We start from the raw sequence: 19,281 nt of genomic DNA, 5'->3' as shown, positions 1-19,281 counted from the left end.
AATCAAATTCTTGAAATGGAAAGAGTCAAACGACGAAAAACGAACAATCCAGCATTATGTCTTCTCACAACCGCCACCGGCATTAATAAACAAATAATTAATTAATTAATTAATTCATCAATCAATCAAGAATATTAAAGGATCTGCTCTGATGGTTGGGCTTGGGCCAACATAAGATTATTCGCTATGGATTCGTGGTTTTCTTGTATTTGAATTTTGAACCATTCAATGTCTCGTGAGCATTGAAGATTCTATTCTCCACAATCAGTCCCCTGTTTATAAATTCTAATGAACGATTATAGAAAAACAGAACTAGGGCGGGTCAGGTTTTTAATCTAAGTTTAACCCTATATATTCTAATCTAAGTTAATTCTTGCCTTCACCTTAATTCATGGTCAAGGATTATTGTCCCTAATCCTAAGCCCTACAAAGCCAAGCCAAGCCCATTCAGGATCTTGTCCCTGGCCCTAATTGGCCATATTCCTAACCTTGGCCAAGATTAAGGCCAAAATCAAAGCCAAAATCAAGACCACGGTCAAGGCAAAAAATCAGAGACGGGGCTTGTCCTAACTAGGCCAAAAAGTAATCCCAGGCCCGCCCTTGGCCCTACTCAGTGCTAAAATAACCCACCCTCCGGGTCAAAATCTTGAGTCTAAGCCCTATTCAGGCTCAGGGCGGACTTAGGGCGAGTTAGGGCCAAACTTGGACCCCTAAACAGAACTTACCTCAATTGGGTTAAGACAAAACAATGCTTCAATACATGCTTGGCCATATGAAGGACAAAGCACCTAGACATCAATCCAAAAATGCCCCTGCATCTCAACCTATGAGTGACTCTCCAACTAGGTCGTGGCATGGACAAACACCACAGAGGGAAACCAAGTTATCACATCCTTTTCCAATGACCAATGAAACAATCTCTCATGGCATAACATGGTTATTGGATGAGGGATAAGGATAGACAAAAACAACCCTTGACTTGCCTCTGTTAAATCTGACACCAGCACCACATGTAAAAGATAACACCCCACCCTCCTCCGAAGAGAGGGAGAGAGAGAAACAAAAAGACAAAGGGTACCCTCAGCAACCAAATCTATAAGGGGTTAATATAGAATTCATATTATTAAGGTAGTGGACAATGTAAATTAGTCACTCGTCAAATTTCAAGATGAACATCAATAATATATAACACGTTGAACAAAATAAATGTACCAATTATTCTAAGGTGCTTCTTTAGATTCCTCAAGGGACTAATAAATCTAAACCATTTTCAGAGAAATGAAGAAACTTCAAAAGGGCATCAATTAGTTTAGAAGGCATATATGCTACTGATTCTGCAAAGGTCTCATATCACAAAGAACACTACAGGTTTTGATTAACTTAAGCAATGTGACAGCTGAAGAACAGAATTCATGTAAGATACTACCTCAGTCGAAGGTAGCTGCAGTTGGCTGGTACCACAGCAAGGATGAAAGAAAATGGAGATCCCAGTGATTTGTATCATCAGCAACAGTAGTCAGTCAGCTCTAGCAATACCATGTGCATTTTTTGTTGCTACACAAGGACAAAAGTCAGACGTAATATTATCTTAAATATCAAAAAGGTCATTTTTGTACATCTTTGTACCACTTTTAATCATCTTAGATAATACAATTTAGCTTCTAACAGTCCATAAATCAGCATCTATATCCCACTGAAACAGTACGATTCTCTTCCCATCTGGTTTATTTAAGAGTAATACCATCAGTTGGGACAGTCAATCATACCAACTGGGCAGATAAGACATGTACTTTATATTGAGCAGTAGTTTCAAAAGCATTTCGCCCCATTGCTGAATTTGGTGACAAATACCATTGACCGATGTTGAACTTTCCTTTCTTTGGCTGAGTAAGAAAGCTGCAATGCAAATAATCATTGGAAGAATTTCAACAGAATTGCAGAAGATTCTGGCCTCATTGCTGAATTTAATGATAAATGCAGGACACCGACATTGTACTCTCCTTTCTCTGTAGCAGAACTTGGGCTGAGCCAGAAAAACTGTAACGCAAATACACATTGGAGGACAAAAAAGTTTCTCAAAGCAACCGAGTTGTTGCAGGTTGGGCAAGGAGAGAATCCATACAATTGTATCACAAACTATTTCTGGTTTTGTTGATGACATATGCTTGAATAGAAGGTTCTCTTCCCAGAAAATCTGAAAGAATTTCAGTGGGATCCTTTGCTCCTCCCGGAGCCAGCACCTGCAAGACATAATTATTGTTTATTATCTTTAGCATTCAGAATTTCGGATACAGAACAACCTTATGAGGTGATTTTACTCCATGATTTTCCATAAATAAGAAATTGATCAGAAGTCAATAGCTCTGTGACAATGTTTAGGTGTTTACACATAACTGCTCCTAGATGCTTGTCGATGATTGCAATACTATTTCCTGAAGTTCTGGTGCAAAATACTTAAGATCTCTAACTAACTTCCCCTATTTCATCCAATTTTTACCTGCTTCCACCCATGTTTTGGTGATTCAAATCTGTCATCATCTAAGTTTTGGCCATAAAATAATTCAGGTGAAAATTTTTGTTCCACCATTTTAGCCCTATCCAGAGGCATGTCTTCTGTTGAAGCACAAACCATAAAATAAATAAATGAATTTTCTCCAGTTTTATGGTTTTTTCTGATATAACAAATTTTACTAACATATATCATTCAGTAACTCAACTAAATCGTTTTACTCTTTGTAGTTCATACAAATCTAGATTTTGTCCTGTAGTTATTCTAGAATCTGAAAGAAAAAATATTTCATCCATCCAAAAGTGCTGCAATGGATATTTTGATGGACCTTAAATTTTAAAACAGCTATTATCTAATGCAAAAAATGTTATGAAGGTCAAAGCACACAATTAATTTGATGTACTGATTGCATAATGAAAACCAAATTTACCAGTTGGTTGTATTGCAGTACTAAAATAATAGGGTAATGATAGTAAATAAGCAATCAAAGATTCAAATCAATGGACCATTAATTTTAACAAGTTTATTATCCCATAAACGAATATTTAAGACGTAACAGAGAACAATTAGCAGACCATTAATTTGATGTACTGACAAAATAACCAAAGCAAAGTTTCCCAGTTGGTTATGTTGGAGTACTAAAATAGTAGGGCACTGATAACTGATGTATAAGCCAAATATTCAACTGAATGAACCCCCGGAACTTTTATACCTTATTCCTGAATTGCAGGCCAACATGCTGGTTCAAAAGGCCGTCACGAAATTTAGAGATAAAAATATCAGCAGCAAAAACCTGAAAAAATAAAGCATCCATTACAATATCACAGATATCCAAAAGGATGAATATAAATCCAAATTTTAGTTGGAGCCAACCAAGTGATACAAACCTCACTCCAAATGCGACTATAGCAAGCAGCTTCATAGCCTACAGCAATGCGTGGAAAACATGAAGCTGGATTTACACCCTCCAACATTGGCAATCCCAGCATTACCTGGAGGATGGATATTTCATGTTAAGGAGTGAGGTACTTCAAACTAAAAATGACTGAATACAGCATTCTAACCTTCTGATGGAGATGCTTGAGCAGCTCGACTGTGTCAACATTCTCAGTTGTATATATAATTTGATCGAAAAAACCTGAAGAACCCAAGAAAATAAACTCATGAGATTTGTTAAGCCCACCCCCACCCCACCCCCCAAAAAAAAATAATAATAATAATAATTCTTTCCTTGATTTGGACCCAAAGGGGGACCAAATTTTGAAAAGAAACGAAGGGGGATTTGGAGGTATGTCTCCGTGTTAAATGCATAATTCTTTCGAACTAAATGCTCTAACAAAGCATCCCAAACTATAGTTTATGGCAGAAATTAGAGCTTCAATTAACCTCTGTACCAAAGTTGCAAGTCAGAGACATAAACATAATTATAAACCTCAACAAAAGAAAAAACTGGCCCTTTCATTGGAAATCATTTGCAACATGATACATATGGTTTCTGGAATTCTGTAAGGTCTGTTGAAAGAACGATTGTAGTAGAATGGCTTATTGATCCATGATCTCAAGCCCTTTATTTATAATAAAGTGGAAAGTAGACTATTACAAGGAATAGAAGTTTACATGAATGCAAACTCTAATTTAACTTCAATACAAACTCTTATTAGACTCCTAATAGAATCCAACACTCCCCCTCAAGTTGAGGCATGGATATCACACATGTCCAACTTGACCAAAAAAGTATAAAACATCTGTCCAGGTAAACATCTGCAATTTGATCTTCAAACTTATAGATTACGTCTGCCTTATAGACTTCCATTTGATTTGTCCTCATCTTTATTGCAACTTTATATCTCCAAGGAAGAACGCCCAAGTAAAAAAGTAAAATCTTCAAATGTTGAGAAGACTAAATTTCTGCACAAATCTGAGGGAAAATATATTTTTGGGGTAACAATAGCTAGGGTAAAATAGCCAAAGTGAAAGTTTTGATTTGTAGCAATGTTAGATCGTTAAAGGGAAAGTTTGCCAAGGGACAATCTCCAAAGGTAGGGGAAAATTTGTCAAGATAAGTGACAATATCCAAAGGTAATAGAGATCAAGTTCTGCAAAGGTCAAACGACAAGTCTTTTGCAAGGTTAGATCTCCGAAGGGAAGATGTCAAGTTAAGGGGCAAATCTCCAGGGTTAACAGAGATCAAGTTCGCACGAGTCAAAAAGATAGCTCTATAGCAATGTTAGATCTCCAAAGTGGAAGATTGCGAAGGTAAGGGACAAACTTTCAAAGGTAACAAATATCAAATTCTACATAAGGAAGTCTACATGAAAGGCTTTGAATTGTAGACATCTTCAATCTCCCCCTCACGTGTAGCGTTACACGTGGGAAGATAATAACAAAGGAAATTCCAATGGGGAAACTTGAAAAGGAAGAAATTGTAATGGTAAGATAAAAGTATCAGGAAAACAAATCTAGAGAAAATGACAAAATTTGAAAGGGGGTTGACCGAGCCTACGGTGCCACTAATAAAGGTCTGATATTACCGAATGGACTGGATTAGAAGATGTAATCAAAGCAGAAGTAGATCCTCCAATCGGCTCGAGCAAATAAAGTCCATTTACCACGACCAATCTCCTTCCCCAGATCCTGAAGTAGCTAGGTAGGAGTTGGTAGGGGTAGTAGAGGAAGCAGTGGTCGAGGCTGTACCGGCAGTAGAAGACTGCATAATACGTCGCAGAGTAGCGAACTCCTCCTGCGAAAAACCAACGTCTGCAGAGGGTGTGGTGGAAACTGTCTCAGAAAGATTAGCCTTTTGCTCAAAATCAACAGGCTTCCCATGCAGTTTCCAACAATTTTCCTTAGTATGATATGGTGTGTGACAGTGCTCACACTTAACAATCTCCTTAGCCGGATCAGATGCGAACAAACTGTAAAGCTGATTTCTCCATAATAGGAGTATGAAGCATGACTAATCGACGACTTTCCTCACACTGAACAAGAGCATAAGACTGTTCTAGTGTAGGAAAGGGAGAATGACTTAAGACTTGCACTCTGATCTGATCGTACTCCACGTTCAAACCTGCAAAGAAGTCATATACTCGAATCTTATCAATGTACTTCTTATATGTCGCCACATCATCTGGATTAGTGGGGTGATAATTCCCATAATGATCCAACTCTTGCCAAAGAGATCGCAACTCAGCATAATAGTGGGCCACAGTTAGTTCCTTTTGGGTAGTCTCATGAAGCTTCTTTTGTAGCTCATAAACCTGTGCATCATTCCCCAATTGTCCATATGTTTCAGTAGTAGCCTTCCAGATTTGGGCTGCAGTATCAAGTAATAGGTAACCCCGGGCAATATTTGGATGCATGGAATTCAAAAGAAATGACATAATAAGAGAGTCGTTTGATATCCATTTATCCTGTAAAACACCTGCGGTAGTGGGTTTGATAGTAGTGCCCGTAATGTATCCAACTAGTCCTCTTCCAGCAATAGTCAGGTAAGCAGATCGAGACCAGATCAAGTAATTTGTGCCGTCAAATCTTACCGAAAGAGAATGAAAAGTGGAAAAATATTCGGATCCAATGGGAGCAATAGTATCATCAATAGTTGTCATGTTGACAAAATTATCCGCAGTTCTTCAGTCTTCACCCTTTCGAAGTAACAAAAACGTCGCAGAATGCAATAGCCAAACAACTCAGACAATTTTTCTCCTTTTTTTTTTTTTTTTTTTTCTTCAGAATAGCAAATTATAAGAAAAAAAATAACAATATGGTTTGGCCAAATATGCAATGGTCTGGTTTGGTCTAAATTCAGAGAGAACCAAAATATGGTCTAAAGTTGGAGAGAACCAAAATATGGTTCGACCAAGATTTATTGTTTACCTGGTTCGATCGATTCGTTTTCTCTTCTTCTTCTTGAAGTCCCAAAAGCTGGAGAGACGAAGCAAGTAGCAAATGAATGGTGTTTCTTCTCTTTCTTCTCTTCTTCTTTCCTTTTCTTCCTGGTCTTCCCTAATTGAACCCACTGTAGTGAAGTGGGTACTGAAGAACAGAGAAAAAAAAGGAGATGGGTTGCGAGGGTTTGCGATGGGTGCAGTGGAACTGAAGAACCGAAAAAAACAGAACTGTGGGTTACGAGGGTTTGCGATGGGTGCAAATGCAGCGGTGATGGTACGCTAGAAAAAAACGATGGGTGAAAAAAAATTCAGGGAATTTCGGTGGCTTCTGGCTCGATAAGAGATGCAGCGGTGATGGTATAAGCAGGGTTCCTCTTCTCTTCTTCTTTCCCTCCTTTTTCTTGTTCTTGCAGTGGCAGATTTCTGTCCAAAATTGAAGAATCGATAGGTGCAGAAAATTTCTGAATTTGAATATCTGTGATAGTTGCAGAAAAAAGAGGAATTTGAATGTCTGCAATAGTTGCAGAAAAATCCTGCGATGGTTGTAGAAAAAGTTCTGCAATTGTTGCAGAAGAAAGAGCTCTACGATGGTATTACAGTTGCAGAAAATTCCTGCGATGGTTGCAGAAAATTCTACAATGGGTTTTACGGTAACAGAAGAAAGAGAAAATCTGCAAAAAATCTGCGATGGGTTTTGCAGAAGGAAAAAATTCTTCAATCGAACTTAGGCTCTGATACCATGTTGAAAGAAACGATTGTAGTAGAATGGCTTATTGATCCATGATCTCAACCCTTTATTTATAATAAAGTGGAAAGTAGACTATTACAAGGAATAGAAGTTTACATGAATGCAAACTCTAATTTAACTTCTATACAAACTCTTATTAGACTCCTAATAGAATCCAACAAATACCAAGTTTCCTCTTCCATTGTAATGTTGTTTTAAACAGAAATATAAGTCTACTGGATCTCCAATGTAACTACAAACTCTTATATAGACTCTTCCTGTCCAAGACTGAATAAATTAGGTAACAGCATACCTAACAACTCAGTTAACTAGAGCCTTATCCAACTGCTGACCCCATAGCCTACTAAACCTAGTCCATTTATCATATTATTGTAGGAGGCTAGGATGGTCAAATAGAAAAATCCTCAGGCTGCCAGCATCAAGGAGTGGGTGTGAGCTTGGTTAGAAAGAAGAAATCCACTCCTTATTTTTGCCTGTAGTAAATGCTGTTCTCCCTTTTATTGCATAAGGAACGGAAAAAGGGCAAATGGCAAGCTTTTCCATTTGTGACACGTCTTAAACATGTTTAAAATGTGTTCCCCTTTTTTCATGCCCCCCTTAGCTCTTAGATTTATTCATTAACTGTATCTCCCTCCCAAACTCTAATTCATCTGAATTTTTTCACTAACAATAAGATGAGTTGAAGGGCCAAATTTGTCATGATATCATCTTCAACTCAATACCAATGTACATACCTTGGAAATGAGCTACAAACAATGTTTTGAACATTAGAGCTTCTATTTCAATTAAAAACTCCCCAATTTATACGTGAGTTGTGCCATTTCTTTGATTCCATTTCTTTTTGAAAACTATATGTCCAAAACACAAGCAGTCCATTTGCCTTTTTTACCGTTCTCCATTTTATTTGACCATCTTTTTCTTTTTCTTTCTTTCTTTCTTTTTTTTCAAAAAACAGTCTAAAACTTGCACCATGGGACTCCTTTTTTTCATGCTACTCTTTATGCCAACTATGGGTATGAATACTTATGCAAAAAATGCCAAAGGTTTAAAATGATCATCTCAAAAACCTATGACAGTGGGACATGCATAAGATTCTACACTGCTAAGCATTTGGATGGTTCCCTAAAATTAAGATAGCTCCAGTTCCCAAAAGAAATGGATGCCAAGAGAGAAGATAATGAAAGAACAACAAGATAGAGGCCACTCCCCAGCATTCCAGGAAACTGCATCAGAATCAACCTCCCCTGAACTACTTGACCTACAGCATCACAAATCTCCAAGTAAGCAGTGAGTAAATACAGATTTCTTATTCTCTCATTACCTTATCTGAGAGCTTCACAAAAATTCCTTGTCATGCACACCTTTCGCTGCAGAGCCATCTTCATAAGGATGGATCCATTCACGAAAGCATATTGAATACCCCATCCCAGTCAGTTGAAAATACAAAATACTTCTGTAGTTTAAATACAGCAATACATTTTAACTGTATACCACAAACTACAACGTTGATTGTTTCAACTAAAGCCTTAAGTAGATACACTTTTCATGTGTTCTACATAACCATTTTGTGTAAGCAATATAGTGTGTACCATATTGTAATAGCGAATAAGGCTGTTACAAAGAGATGTTCACAGATTCTCTAAGAATCGAAGATCGAAAACACATGGAGATGTCCAATAACACTATCATTGTTGCTGCTGTTTCTTGCCAGCTGGTACAAAAATGAGGTAACTTCCAAGACCACAATTTTGTGTGACAAAACAAATAGAAGTCTAAATACATCAAATAAACTAGACTCAAAATGACGATCGATCAAAGTCAAATAGGTGCAAGTAATTGTCAGGCCATTAAACGCACACGTTATCAAAGCAAGCAAACAAAGTCATACTACAAATAGAACTCGGCAGATTGCACTAGAGATCTTACAATCTGTTGAAATACAATGTTTGGCAGAATGGCTTTTGATCCATGATCTCAAGCCCTTTATTTATAATAAAGTGAAAAGTAGACTATTACAAGGAATAGAAGTTTACATGAATGCAAACTCTAATTTAATTCCTATACAAACTCTTATTAGACTCCTAATAGAATCCAACACTCCCCCTCAAGTTGAGGCATGGATATCACACATGTCCAACTTGACCAAAAAAGTATAAAACATCTGTCCAGGTAAACATCAGCAATTTGATCTTCAAACTTATAGATTACGTCTGCCTTATAGACTTCCATTTGATTTGTCCTCATCTTTACTGCAACTTTATGTCTCCAAGGAAGAACGCACAAGTAAAGAAGTAGAATCTTCAAATGTTGAGAAGACTAAATTTCTGCACAAATCTGAGGGAAAATATATTTTTGGGGTAACAATAGCTAGGGTAAAACAGCCAAAGTGAAAATTTTGATTTGTAGCCATGTTAGATCTTTAAAGGGAAAGTTTGCCAAGGGGCAATCTCCAAAGGTAGGGGAAAGTTTGTCAAGATAAGTGACAATCTCCAAAGGTAATAGAGATCAAGTTCTGCAAAGGTCAAACGACAAGTCTTTTGCAAGGTTAGATCTCTGAAGGGAAGATGTCAAGTTAAGGGGCAAATCTCCAGGGTTAACAGAGATCAAGTTCTGCACAGTCAAAAAGATAGATCTATAGCAATGTTAGATCTCCAAAGTGGAAGATTGCGAAGGTAAGGGACAAACTTTCAAAGGAGTAGAAGATTGCGAAGGTTAGGGACAAACTTTCAAAGGTAACAAAGATCAAATTATGCATAAGGAAGTCTACATGAAAGGCTTTGAATTGTAGACATCTTCAATCTCCCCCTCACGTGTAGCATTACACGTGGGAAGATTATAACAAAGGAAATTCCAATGGGGAAACTTGAAAAGGAAGAAATTGTAATGGTAAAATAAAAGTATCAGGAAAACAAATCTAGAGAAAATGACAAAATTTGAAAGGGGGTTGACCAAGCCTACGGTGCCACTAATGAAGGTTTGATATTACCGAATGGACTGGTTTAGAAGATGTAGTCAAAGCAGAAGTAGATCCTCCAATTGGCTCGAGCAAATAAAGTCCATTTACCACGACCAATCTCCTTCCCCAGATCCTGAAGTAGCTAGGTAGGAGTTGGTAGGGGTAGTAGAGGAAGCAGTGGTCGAGGCTGTACCGGCAGTAGAAGACTGCATAATACGTCGCAGAGTAGCAAACTCCTCCTGCGAAAAACCAACGTTTGCAGAGGGTGTGGTGGAAACTGTCTCAGAAAGATTAGCCTTTTGTTTTCCCTGTCTTTGTGCTCATTTTTGCTCAAAATCAGCAAGCTTCCCATGCAGTTTCCAACAATTTTCCTTGGTATGATATGGTTTGTGACAGTGCTCACACTTAATAACTGATTTCTCCATAATAGGAGTATGAAGCATGACTAATCGACGACTTTCCTCACACTGAACAAGAGCATAAGACTGTTCTAGTGTAGGAAAGGGAGAATGACTTAAGACTTGCACTCTGATCTGATCGTACTCCACGTTCAAACCTGCCAAGAAGTCATATACTCGAATCTTATCAATGTACTTCTTATATGTCACCACATCATCTGGATTAGTGGGGTGATAATCCCCATAATGATCCAACTCTTGCCAAAGAGATCGCAACTCAGCATAATAGTGGGCCACAGTTAGTTCCTTTTGGGTAGTCTCATGAAGCTTCTTTCGTAGCTCATAAACCTGTGCATCATTCCCCAATTGTCCATATGTTTCAAGTAGTAGCCTTCCGGATTTGGGCTGCAAAGATCAAGTAATAGGTAACCCGGGCAATATTTGGATGCATGGAATTCAAAAGGAATGACATAATAAGAGAGTCGTTTGATATCCATTTATCCTGTAAAACACCTGCGGTAGTGGGTTTGATAGTAGTGCCCGTAATGTATCCAACTAGTCCTCTTCCAGCAATAGTCAGGTAAGCAAATCGAGACCAGATCAAGTAATTTGTGCCGTCAAATCTTACCGAAAGAGAATGAAAAGTGGAAAAATATTCGGATCCAGTGGGAGCAGTAGTATCATCAATAGTTGTCATGTTGACAAAATTATCTGCAATTCTTCAGTCTTCACCCTTTCGAAGTAACAAAAACGTCGCAGAATGCAATAGCCAAACAACCCAAACAGATCTACTTTTTTCCCTTTTTTTTTTTTTTTTCAGTAATGACAAATATGTCCTTGAAAAAACGGAATTTGCAAATAAATCTCACAACTTATACAAATTTACATATAAGTCCCTGTAAAGCAAATTTACCAAAATAACTCAAAACTTGAATTCAAAACTTAAATTCAAAAATTGAATTCAAAAACTTGAATTCCCCTGTAAAGCAAATTTACCAAAATAACCCTCAAAACTTGAATTCAAAAATTGAATTCAAAAAACTTGAATTCAAAAATCAAATTCAAACCATAACAAATCCGTTATGGTCTTTCACAGGCTTAAGGAGAACAACCCCAGTCGAAGAACCTTAATAGCAGAACCCCAATCGAAGGTTTCAGATGACTAACCAAGCTTCAGAATCGCACGCTTCAGATGAAGAATTAGACAGAAAAAATTGCAGGAGCTGAAGCCCGAAGTTGTTGCAGAAGCAGCGGAAGTTGCTGATTTCTTCTTCTCTTCTTCTCTTCTTCTCTTCTTCTTTCCTCTGTTTTCTGTTCTTATTCATTGAATCGAGACAGAACAGAATCGTCTTCTTCTTTCTTTTTTTCTTTTTTTTTTTCTGTTTCAGTTGGCGACCAAGATGGTACTGAAAAACTGCCTAGAACTGAAGATTGGCGATGGGTTTGAAAAAAAATCAGAAGAAGAAGAAGGTAGGTCGCTTCCCAAATCGAATTTAGGCTCTGATGCCATGTTGAAATACAATGTTTGGCAAAATGGCTTTTGATCCATGATCTCAAGCTCTTTATTTATAATAAAGTGAAAAGTAGACTATTACAAGGAATAGAAGTTTACATGAATGCAAACTCTAATTTAATTCCTATACAAACTCTTATTAGACTCCTAATAGAATCCAACACAATCCTACCCATAAGAATCACTTTTAATCATAATTGTCAGGGCTTCACCTTGGAGGGGGCCTTGGATGCTAGACCCCCCTCCAATGCTTTCGGTCTCCTGGATGCAGTGACAACTATGCTTTTAATTCCTCACGTTAATCATTACTTTTTCAGTTCTGTGGCTGTGTGGCAGTGAATGCATGGTATGATGACTTACAAAGGAGAATTTCTTGCTTCAATATAAGTGCCGAAAAAGAGTCCTGCTTTCTTTTCAGTGCCCCACAAATTTCATCTGTGAGGGGATTTGTGATATCCTGTAAATTACCATCTTTGTTAGTTTAGCAAAATACATCTAGAAATATCATCTGATTGTAATATAAATATTTGAGAAGAAGCTAGAATTGTTCACTTCACAGAAAGCAAAAGAAAATCTCTTCAGAGAGGCATTGTAAACCCAACTTTGATGTTGGGCTTGATCAGCATTCCATGGTTCACTGTGAGAAGATGGTCCAATATTCAGGAAAGTTTGGTTCCCCAGGGGGCTAAACTTAAACTCTACTTCCATAAAGGTTGTATAAAGCCAATAATTTAACGAGGTGCCATGCTTTTTGAAAGTCGTCCATATCAGAAACTTTGTGGTGTTTCAGAAAACTATTCACAAAATTTCTTGCACAGCAGATTTATGTAATTATTTTATTTTCAACACCTGATTGATAGTACAAAGTAAACTGCCCAGACATTATGCCGTTTCCCAGTTTCATAAGCCTGGACAATTCCCTGCTTGTACAAATACTGAAGATGAATGTAATTTTTGGACAAAAAATATTTCACCATAACAAGTTTATACATACATACATACATACATATATATATATATATATATATATATATATATATATAGTCAAAAGTGACTAGGAGAAAGTAAAGCAATTAGTTAATAAGTGGCACCTGATGGAATCCAGATATCAATTTGAGAGGAATGCGTTCATAACACCTAATGCACATTGAAGTATTTTAGCAGGATCTTTTCTCCTTATGCATTCAAAATAAAGGATACAGTGATCAATTGTATACCAATTTTCAATTAATTGAGCAGGAATCTCCACAAAGTCAGGATCAACACGAAGCCCAGAGAATCTTGCATATGATGCACGATTGCAGATATGATGAACCTGAAAAGCCATTACCAACAAAGGAATAATATTTAAAGCAAGGAATATACATTGCCTTTGAATTACACTTGCTTTATAAGCAGCACACCAGTTAAAGGGAATCTTCTACTTTTTCCCTTAAACAGGTTTTGACTGATGGAGAGCACCAGTCTAGGTGTGGACAAGGCCGTCGGTGATCTGGAAAGCCTGGATCAGCTCAGTTAATCTATTTTACTTATAAGAGAGCTGTATCTAATGGGAATAAGAGATTTGACTCCTCGAAAGTCTGTAACAGACTTTTAGGAGATTGTTTTGCAATAGGCAGCAGATGACTCAAAGCTAATGTAAATTGGAAGTTTTGCAAACAAGAAGAAGGTTAGTGGGATCTTCAGTTGGTGCTTTTAAGTTAACATTATGATTTAAATGAATTCAACTTGCTTGAATGATGTATGTTAACCATGTTGAGAATATTATATGACGAATATAAATGAATTCAACTTGTTTTCTTTTCATTGTCTGTTGCCGTGTTAAAGTCCTTTATGCCTCTTTTTCTTTGGCATGATTTATGACCCCTATTTCTCATTACAATAAATCAACATAAGCATACATTATAGATTAAGGGCTGTTTATGATTTATTACCATAAGCAGTTAATTTTTGTTTTGGATATTGTTAATGATCATAAGGGCGGGCCTGGCGCAATGGTGGAGTCTCTCCATTATGCGCTGGAGGTCGCGGGTTCAAATCAGCCTCTCTGCAAAAAAGTAGGGGTAAGGCTGCCTAGAAAGTCCCTTCCCCAGACCCCACAATGTGGGAGCTTCGGCACTGGGTATGCCCTTTTATATTGTTAATGATCATATGCAAACTTTTTTTTTTATGAATAAATAATTGAATTAATGCAAAAGAAACAAACATACAAAAGACGGTCTTTTAAGAAGAAGACCGAAAAGAAAGGTTAAGGCCCCAGGAGACAACAATAAGCCTATTCCTTAGGGTATCAGCAATCAGGGGGAGGGGAGGAGCAACAAGCCTAGAAGAAACATCAAAATAGATGGCATTCCAATCATATCTTTCGAGCGTGATCTCCGAAGATTCTGTTCCCACCAAGGATGATGAATGACAGCACTAAACACGAGCTTACCAACCCGATCACAAATGGAGGAGCCTGGAAAGTTTCTCAAAATCCAAGACCACTCACTAACAAAACCAAAAGATGGCCTTGAGGCCAAATAAAAGAAAGGGTTTTTTTTTTCCAGATAGAACTGAAAAAAGGGCAAGAAAAGAAAAGGTGATCAATATCCTCAAAACCATTCCAACATAGGATGCAATTAGGATTAACAAGGATATGGCAGCCAATAAGGAAGGATTGGATGGGGAGGGCTTGGTTGAGAGATCTCCAAAGGGTAAGAGAGTGCCAGGGAATGTGGTTTTTGAACCAAACCAGGGGGTTTAGGGTTATGGGCACGGAGGAGGTTCCAAGCAGAGGAGGTGGTAAAGGTCTTGGAAGGGGAGGGAAGCCAAATGGTGATGTCACGGGGACAGTTGGAAAAGGGGGAAGGGAATCTCAAACCTGTGTGAGAATGGGGAGGGGGGCGGGGAACCAGGATCCATCATAAATGAAATTGGACAAAGGGGTGGATTTGGGAATACGGGTATCATAAACTACATAGGGCCAAAAAGAGAAAAGAGAATGCTCATCGGATGCCATGGGTCAAGCCAAAAGGAGGTAGAGGTACCAGAGGAGATTGAAGTGGAGATGGCTGAGAGGGTGTGGGGACGCAGCAAAAGAAGTTTCCTCCAGATCCAAGAAGGATTGGAGGGCATTGGGGCCATCCAGAATAAATATGAACGGAGAAGGAAGGAGTAAACCTAGTTAACCCAAATGGAATATTGCTTTGAAGTAATTTTCCAGATAAGTTTAAGAAGCAAGCAAAGTTAACATCAGCGATCCAGCAGATGCCGAGGCCCCTTTCAGAGGTTGGGCAACAGATGGTCGATCAACTGACAGGGTGGATGAAGCGGGAAGCTTCACGACCCTTCCAAAGGAAGATAGAGAAAAGGGATTCCATGGCATGGACAATGGATTTTGGGATGGAGAAGATTCCACACCAATAGAGATAGGAGGATTGAAGGACAGAGCGGATAAGTAATAATCGGCCAACAAAGGAGAGAAGCTTACCTTTCCAAAGTTGGAGCTTTCTAAGAATGTGATCAAGCATGGGAAGGCAATGATGGAGCCTACCAGGAATGAGAGGAAGACCAAGGTAGGTAACAGGGAAAGTCCCAAGATTGAAGCCTGAGAAACTAAGGAGAGAGGCACGCATTTGATTAGAGACCCCAAAGAGGAAAATGGTTGATTTATCAACTTGCTACTTAAGTACAGGTAAAATGGTAAAATCAACAAAAATTAGATCAAAACTATTCTTTTCTTTCTTCCCAGCCTGCATTTTACTACCACCTTCACTTTATCATAGTTTAGGGGTATCAAAAGATTCAAAACTAGCCCGAATGAATAAACCAAATCAAGTTGACCAAAACTGACGTGAACAATGAAATATTGAAACCAAACCAATATAATCCAATGAGAAACCAAAGCCAATCTGAAATCCCCCAAAAATACACTTTTCTTCATGCCCCTAAGTATATTTACAAGGTAAACTGAAATGTCCGAAACCAACCAAAATATCAAATTGATAATGCACAATATATTATTCACTCAATTATACCAAAATTTATTTATCATTCTATAATCTATAGTTTCTAATAGTAACCAAACAATTATAGTATATAACCCATACCCTATTATCATAATTATTTAGTCATTAATAGTTCATAAACATTAATATAAACCATGCCAAATAGCTAAGATAGAGATCAACCTACCACATGGCAGAACTCATGGAAGATATTAACCACTTCTGAGAACCGCAACAAAAGATTACCATCCACTTCTTTTTGGAATTGAGAAATTAGCAATGCCACCGGAATCTATGCATGGAATGGAGGAAATACACAAAAAAAATTAATTATTACAATGATCTAAAGTAATAACTCCAATAGTGATCAGGCATAGTTAAGTTCTTGTTCGACAGTTATATATGTACAAAAAAACTCATATGATGGATGTGAAGGCTGATATTTCAAGCTGAAAACATAGAAAATAAAACATTACCATGAACATGGCAGAAAATTATGGATCCAGAAAAGAACTAGGAAAAGAAACTTCAGGTGTACAGAGGGGAATCTAGGAGCAAGAAAAGCATGAAATTTTTTTATCTTCTCAAACAATATCATGCTGGGAAGCAAACAATTCCAAACAAATACTATATATAGTATTCTAAATAATAGTGCATTAACTCAGCATTTTTCTGTTTGGTAGAGATTCTAGAGAAGACAATTAAATCTTGCCTCGTCGTATACGTTCCAAGTTCAAATATATTTTCATGGCTGTGACAAATGCATAAACATGTTCAACTAACATTCAAACTCATGGTCATGAAAAGTACTTAATAAACTTGCAATGTCAGTACTATAAGCTCGGTTTACTGTTCACTTTGTCAGCGGAGGGGGCGGGTTGGGGTGGGAGCCCGTGCCAATTTTTTGTGATGTGTCGAGGCAGTTTCATACTTTTGCATCGCTTCTCCATATGCAATGTATAAACAGGAGGATCTAATTGACCTAATCCTAAATGTCCCTTTCTCTCCATCTCTCAGACTCTCCATCTCTCTTGACTCTTGAGTTCCTCTTTCTCTTGCGATTTGAGTCTCTTACACACACATCAGCAACATTAACCAAACTCAAGGAATTTGACAGACTTGACATACTCAAATGACAGATTAAACACAATCTTCAGCTGGGAGACTATGGTCCAACTAATTGGCCCATGAATCCAGCTACCAGCTAATAATTCCCCTCATCAGAACCTAGTAATATGCAATATGCAGCATAACAGAGACCAATGCATACATTATTGCATTGGCACCCAGCCACCCACAGAAATGAGCAAAGAGCAGTCTACAGTCTATATAAGAAACAACCCAGCAAACATCATCATTAATGAAATGTCGAAGTGGCATAAATCTCAACAAAAAATAATATATAGTCACATGAAAAGCAAGTTCAAGGAAGTTTCAATATCCTACAGCTCAACTATCGAGAAACCTAAAGCCTCATTATGAAACAGTCACCTGCCGTGCACCATTGTGTGATAAGGCACCATTTTGAAGAGATATGACACAGGTGTGACCATATTTTCCTTCCCTGCTTGACAATAAAGGTTAAACCATTATAGGTCATCCCATATATCTGATTTTACTGACAGAAGTGCAGTGCAGACAGTAGGGTAAAGGTATCTGATTGAAGAAGAAAAGTGAACCTGAAATATATATCAAGGTAAAAGTAACCAAGTAGTTCACTAGAGCTGAAGTCCAAAGCAGAGAAAAGGCGAACATCATTATGCCAAACCTCAGCATCTGCAACTTCCTCAAATCTTAGCCCTACACAGTAACAAAAAGGATGTCACTTTTTTCATACCATCGTAATGATAAGTTCAAGAACATTATGAAGTTCCATTAACCTTAAGATATAATTTTACCAAAAAGGTCCTGGAATATTTTAAAGATCCCAGAAAGAACCACATTGATGGGAAAGTACTTCTTCACAGCTCCATAGTCTAGACTGGATTTTTGTGATTCTACCCTTTTCACATAGTATAACAAATCTTCAACTCCAAATGGAGATTCCCCTTCCTCTTTCTTCTGAACCTCAGACCATGCTAAAAATGTTAAGACATCCCAAATTGTACAAACAAAAAATGTAGCAGATGAAGGACAAAGACAAGGTGAGAGTAAATGCCCACCTTAAGATCTTTAAGTATAGTGAGTTCTCTGGTAGCCAGGTCATTTAAATTGACAGAGACATCCTCTAAGAACTCAAGTACCTGAAAATCAAAACCAGAAGGTCCTAAATAATTAGCCTCATGAAGAACTTAATGGAAGTCAAAAGGAAAGATCTCAAAGAAGAATAGAGAAATAGGATATACGAAGTAATCGCAAAGGATACACGACAATTCTGAGTTGTCATTGGTGCACAAAGATTCCACCCAAAAAAAAAAAGGAAATGACTACCACCCAACCCTCTGAAATGATATCCAAAGTAGAAGAGAGAAGAGAGAATAACAGAACTCCAAAGAATTGACTTCTATAAGGTTCATTTGTATGATTTTCATACCATACTGCATCCTATTTTCTTGTTTTAGAAAGCAGTGGCGGTTATCCTACTCCTGTACTGAGCAATCAAATATGTGATTCCACTGGTTTCTTTACCTCCACAAAGAAAGCAAAAACATTGTGCTCTATCCTCCAAATAAAGCATCATATGTCATTGCCATGCATCCTCTTTGAGGTGGAAACCAAACTCATAAATATTCTACTGCACACTAGGGTTCCACGCATCCTAATTATCGTAGCATTTGCCTCAATTCTCCATAACAAAAGAGTTTTGCATAAATTAATGATTACTTAATGAAAAAACAATGTGTTCAATACTCATAACCATGAATTATAACATGTCAAATTTCTAACAACACAACCCCCCCCCCCCCCAAAAAAAAAAAAGAGTTTTTTTCATGCTGCCACTTAAGTTGGGCCAAAACTCTTGACTGCCCACTTAAGTGGCACAAATCACAAGCTGCCCATACTGACCCGTTTCAAAATTTACAAGATACCCACTGTTATTTTTCCATTAATTTTGAAATTACAAGATACCCATGGGGCAAAGAGAAATATAAGTTTTTTTATTTTACAAAACCTCACTTAATTTTTTCCAAATTTACAACAAAAAAAATAATAATAAAATAAAACACACACACACACACTCCCTGTTCACTCAATTCAGGTTTTACCCCTTTTTGTTCTTCCATTGAACAGAGCAACGAACGAGCATACTCAACCAATTTTTGCTTGCAAAAGGCTTTCAA

The 19,281-nt window shown here is 37.6% G+C and overlaps 1 protein-coding gene across 2 annotated transcripts in view; it reads right to left on the bottom strand.

The window, feature by feature from the left end:
* Positions 1-620: 620 nt before the first annotated feature.
* LOC149006415 (Zincin-like metalloproteases family protein) overlaps positions 621-19,281 on the bottom strand; it is a 35,206-nt gene continuing 16,545 nt past the window's right edge. Inside the window, exons 9-20 of one of the 2 annotated variants that reach the window (XM_089165304.1) lie at positions 18,163-18,243; positions 17,899-18,061; positions 17,680-17,800; positions 17,492-17,564; positions 16,188-16,292; positions 13,229-13,326; positions 13,103-13,148; positions 12,372-12,468; positions 3,574-3,647; positions 3,397-3,501; positions 3,222-3,302; positions 621-2,240 (exon numbers count right to left, since the gene is read on the bottom strand). In XM_089165304.1, the coding sequence (XP_089021430.1) occupies positions 2,130-2,240; positions 3,222-3,302; positions 3,397-3,501; positions 3,574-3,647; positions 12,372-12,468; positions 13,103-13,148; positions 13,229-13,326; positions 16,188-16,292; positions 17,492-17,564; positions 17,680-17,800; positions 17,899-18,061; positions 18,163-18,243 (1,155 nt within the window). In that variant the 3' untranslated portion in view covers positions 621-2,129. The remainder of the gene's footprint in view (positions 2,241-3,221; positions 3,303-3,396; positions 3,502-3,573; positions 3,648-12,371; positions 12,469-13,102; positions 13,149-13,228; positions 13,327-16,187; positions 16,293-17,491; positions 17,565-17,679; positions 17,801-17,898; positions 18,062-18,162; positions 18,244-19,281) is intronic. The other variant, XM_089165303.1, reaches the window with a different exon arrangement.

The sequence above is a fragment of the Hakea prostrata genome, chromosome 8, assembly GCF_041222555.1.
Source record: "Hakea prostrata isolate BN-2017 chromosome 8, UWA_Hpros_2, whole genome shotgun sequence".
Taxonomy (NCBI): Eukaryota; Viridiplantae; Streptophyta; class Magnoliopsida; order Proteales; family Proteaceae; genus Hakea; species Hakea prostrata.
The sequence above is the reverse complement of the archived record's forward strand: the minus strand, read 5'-3'. Positions and strand labels throughout refer to the sequence as shown.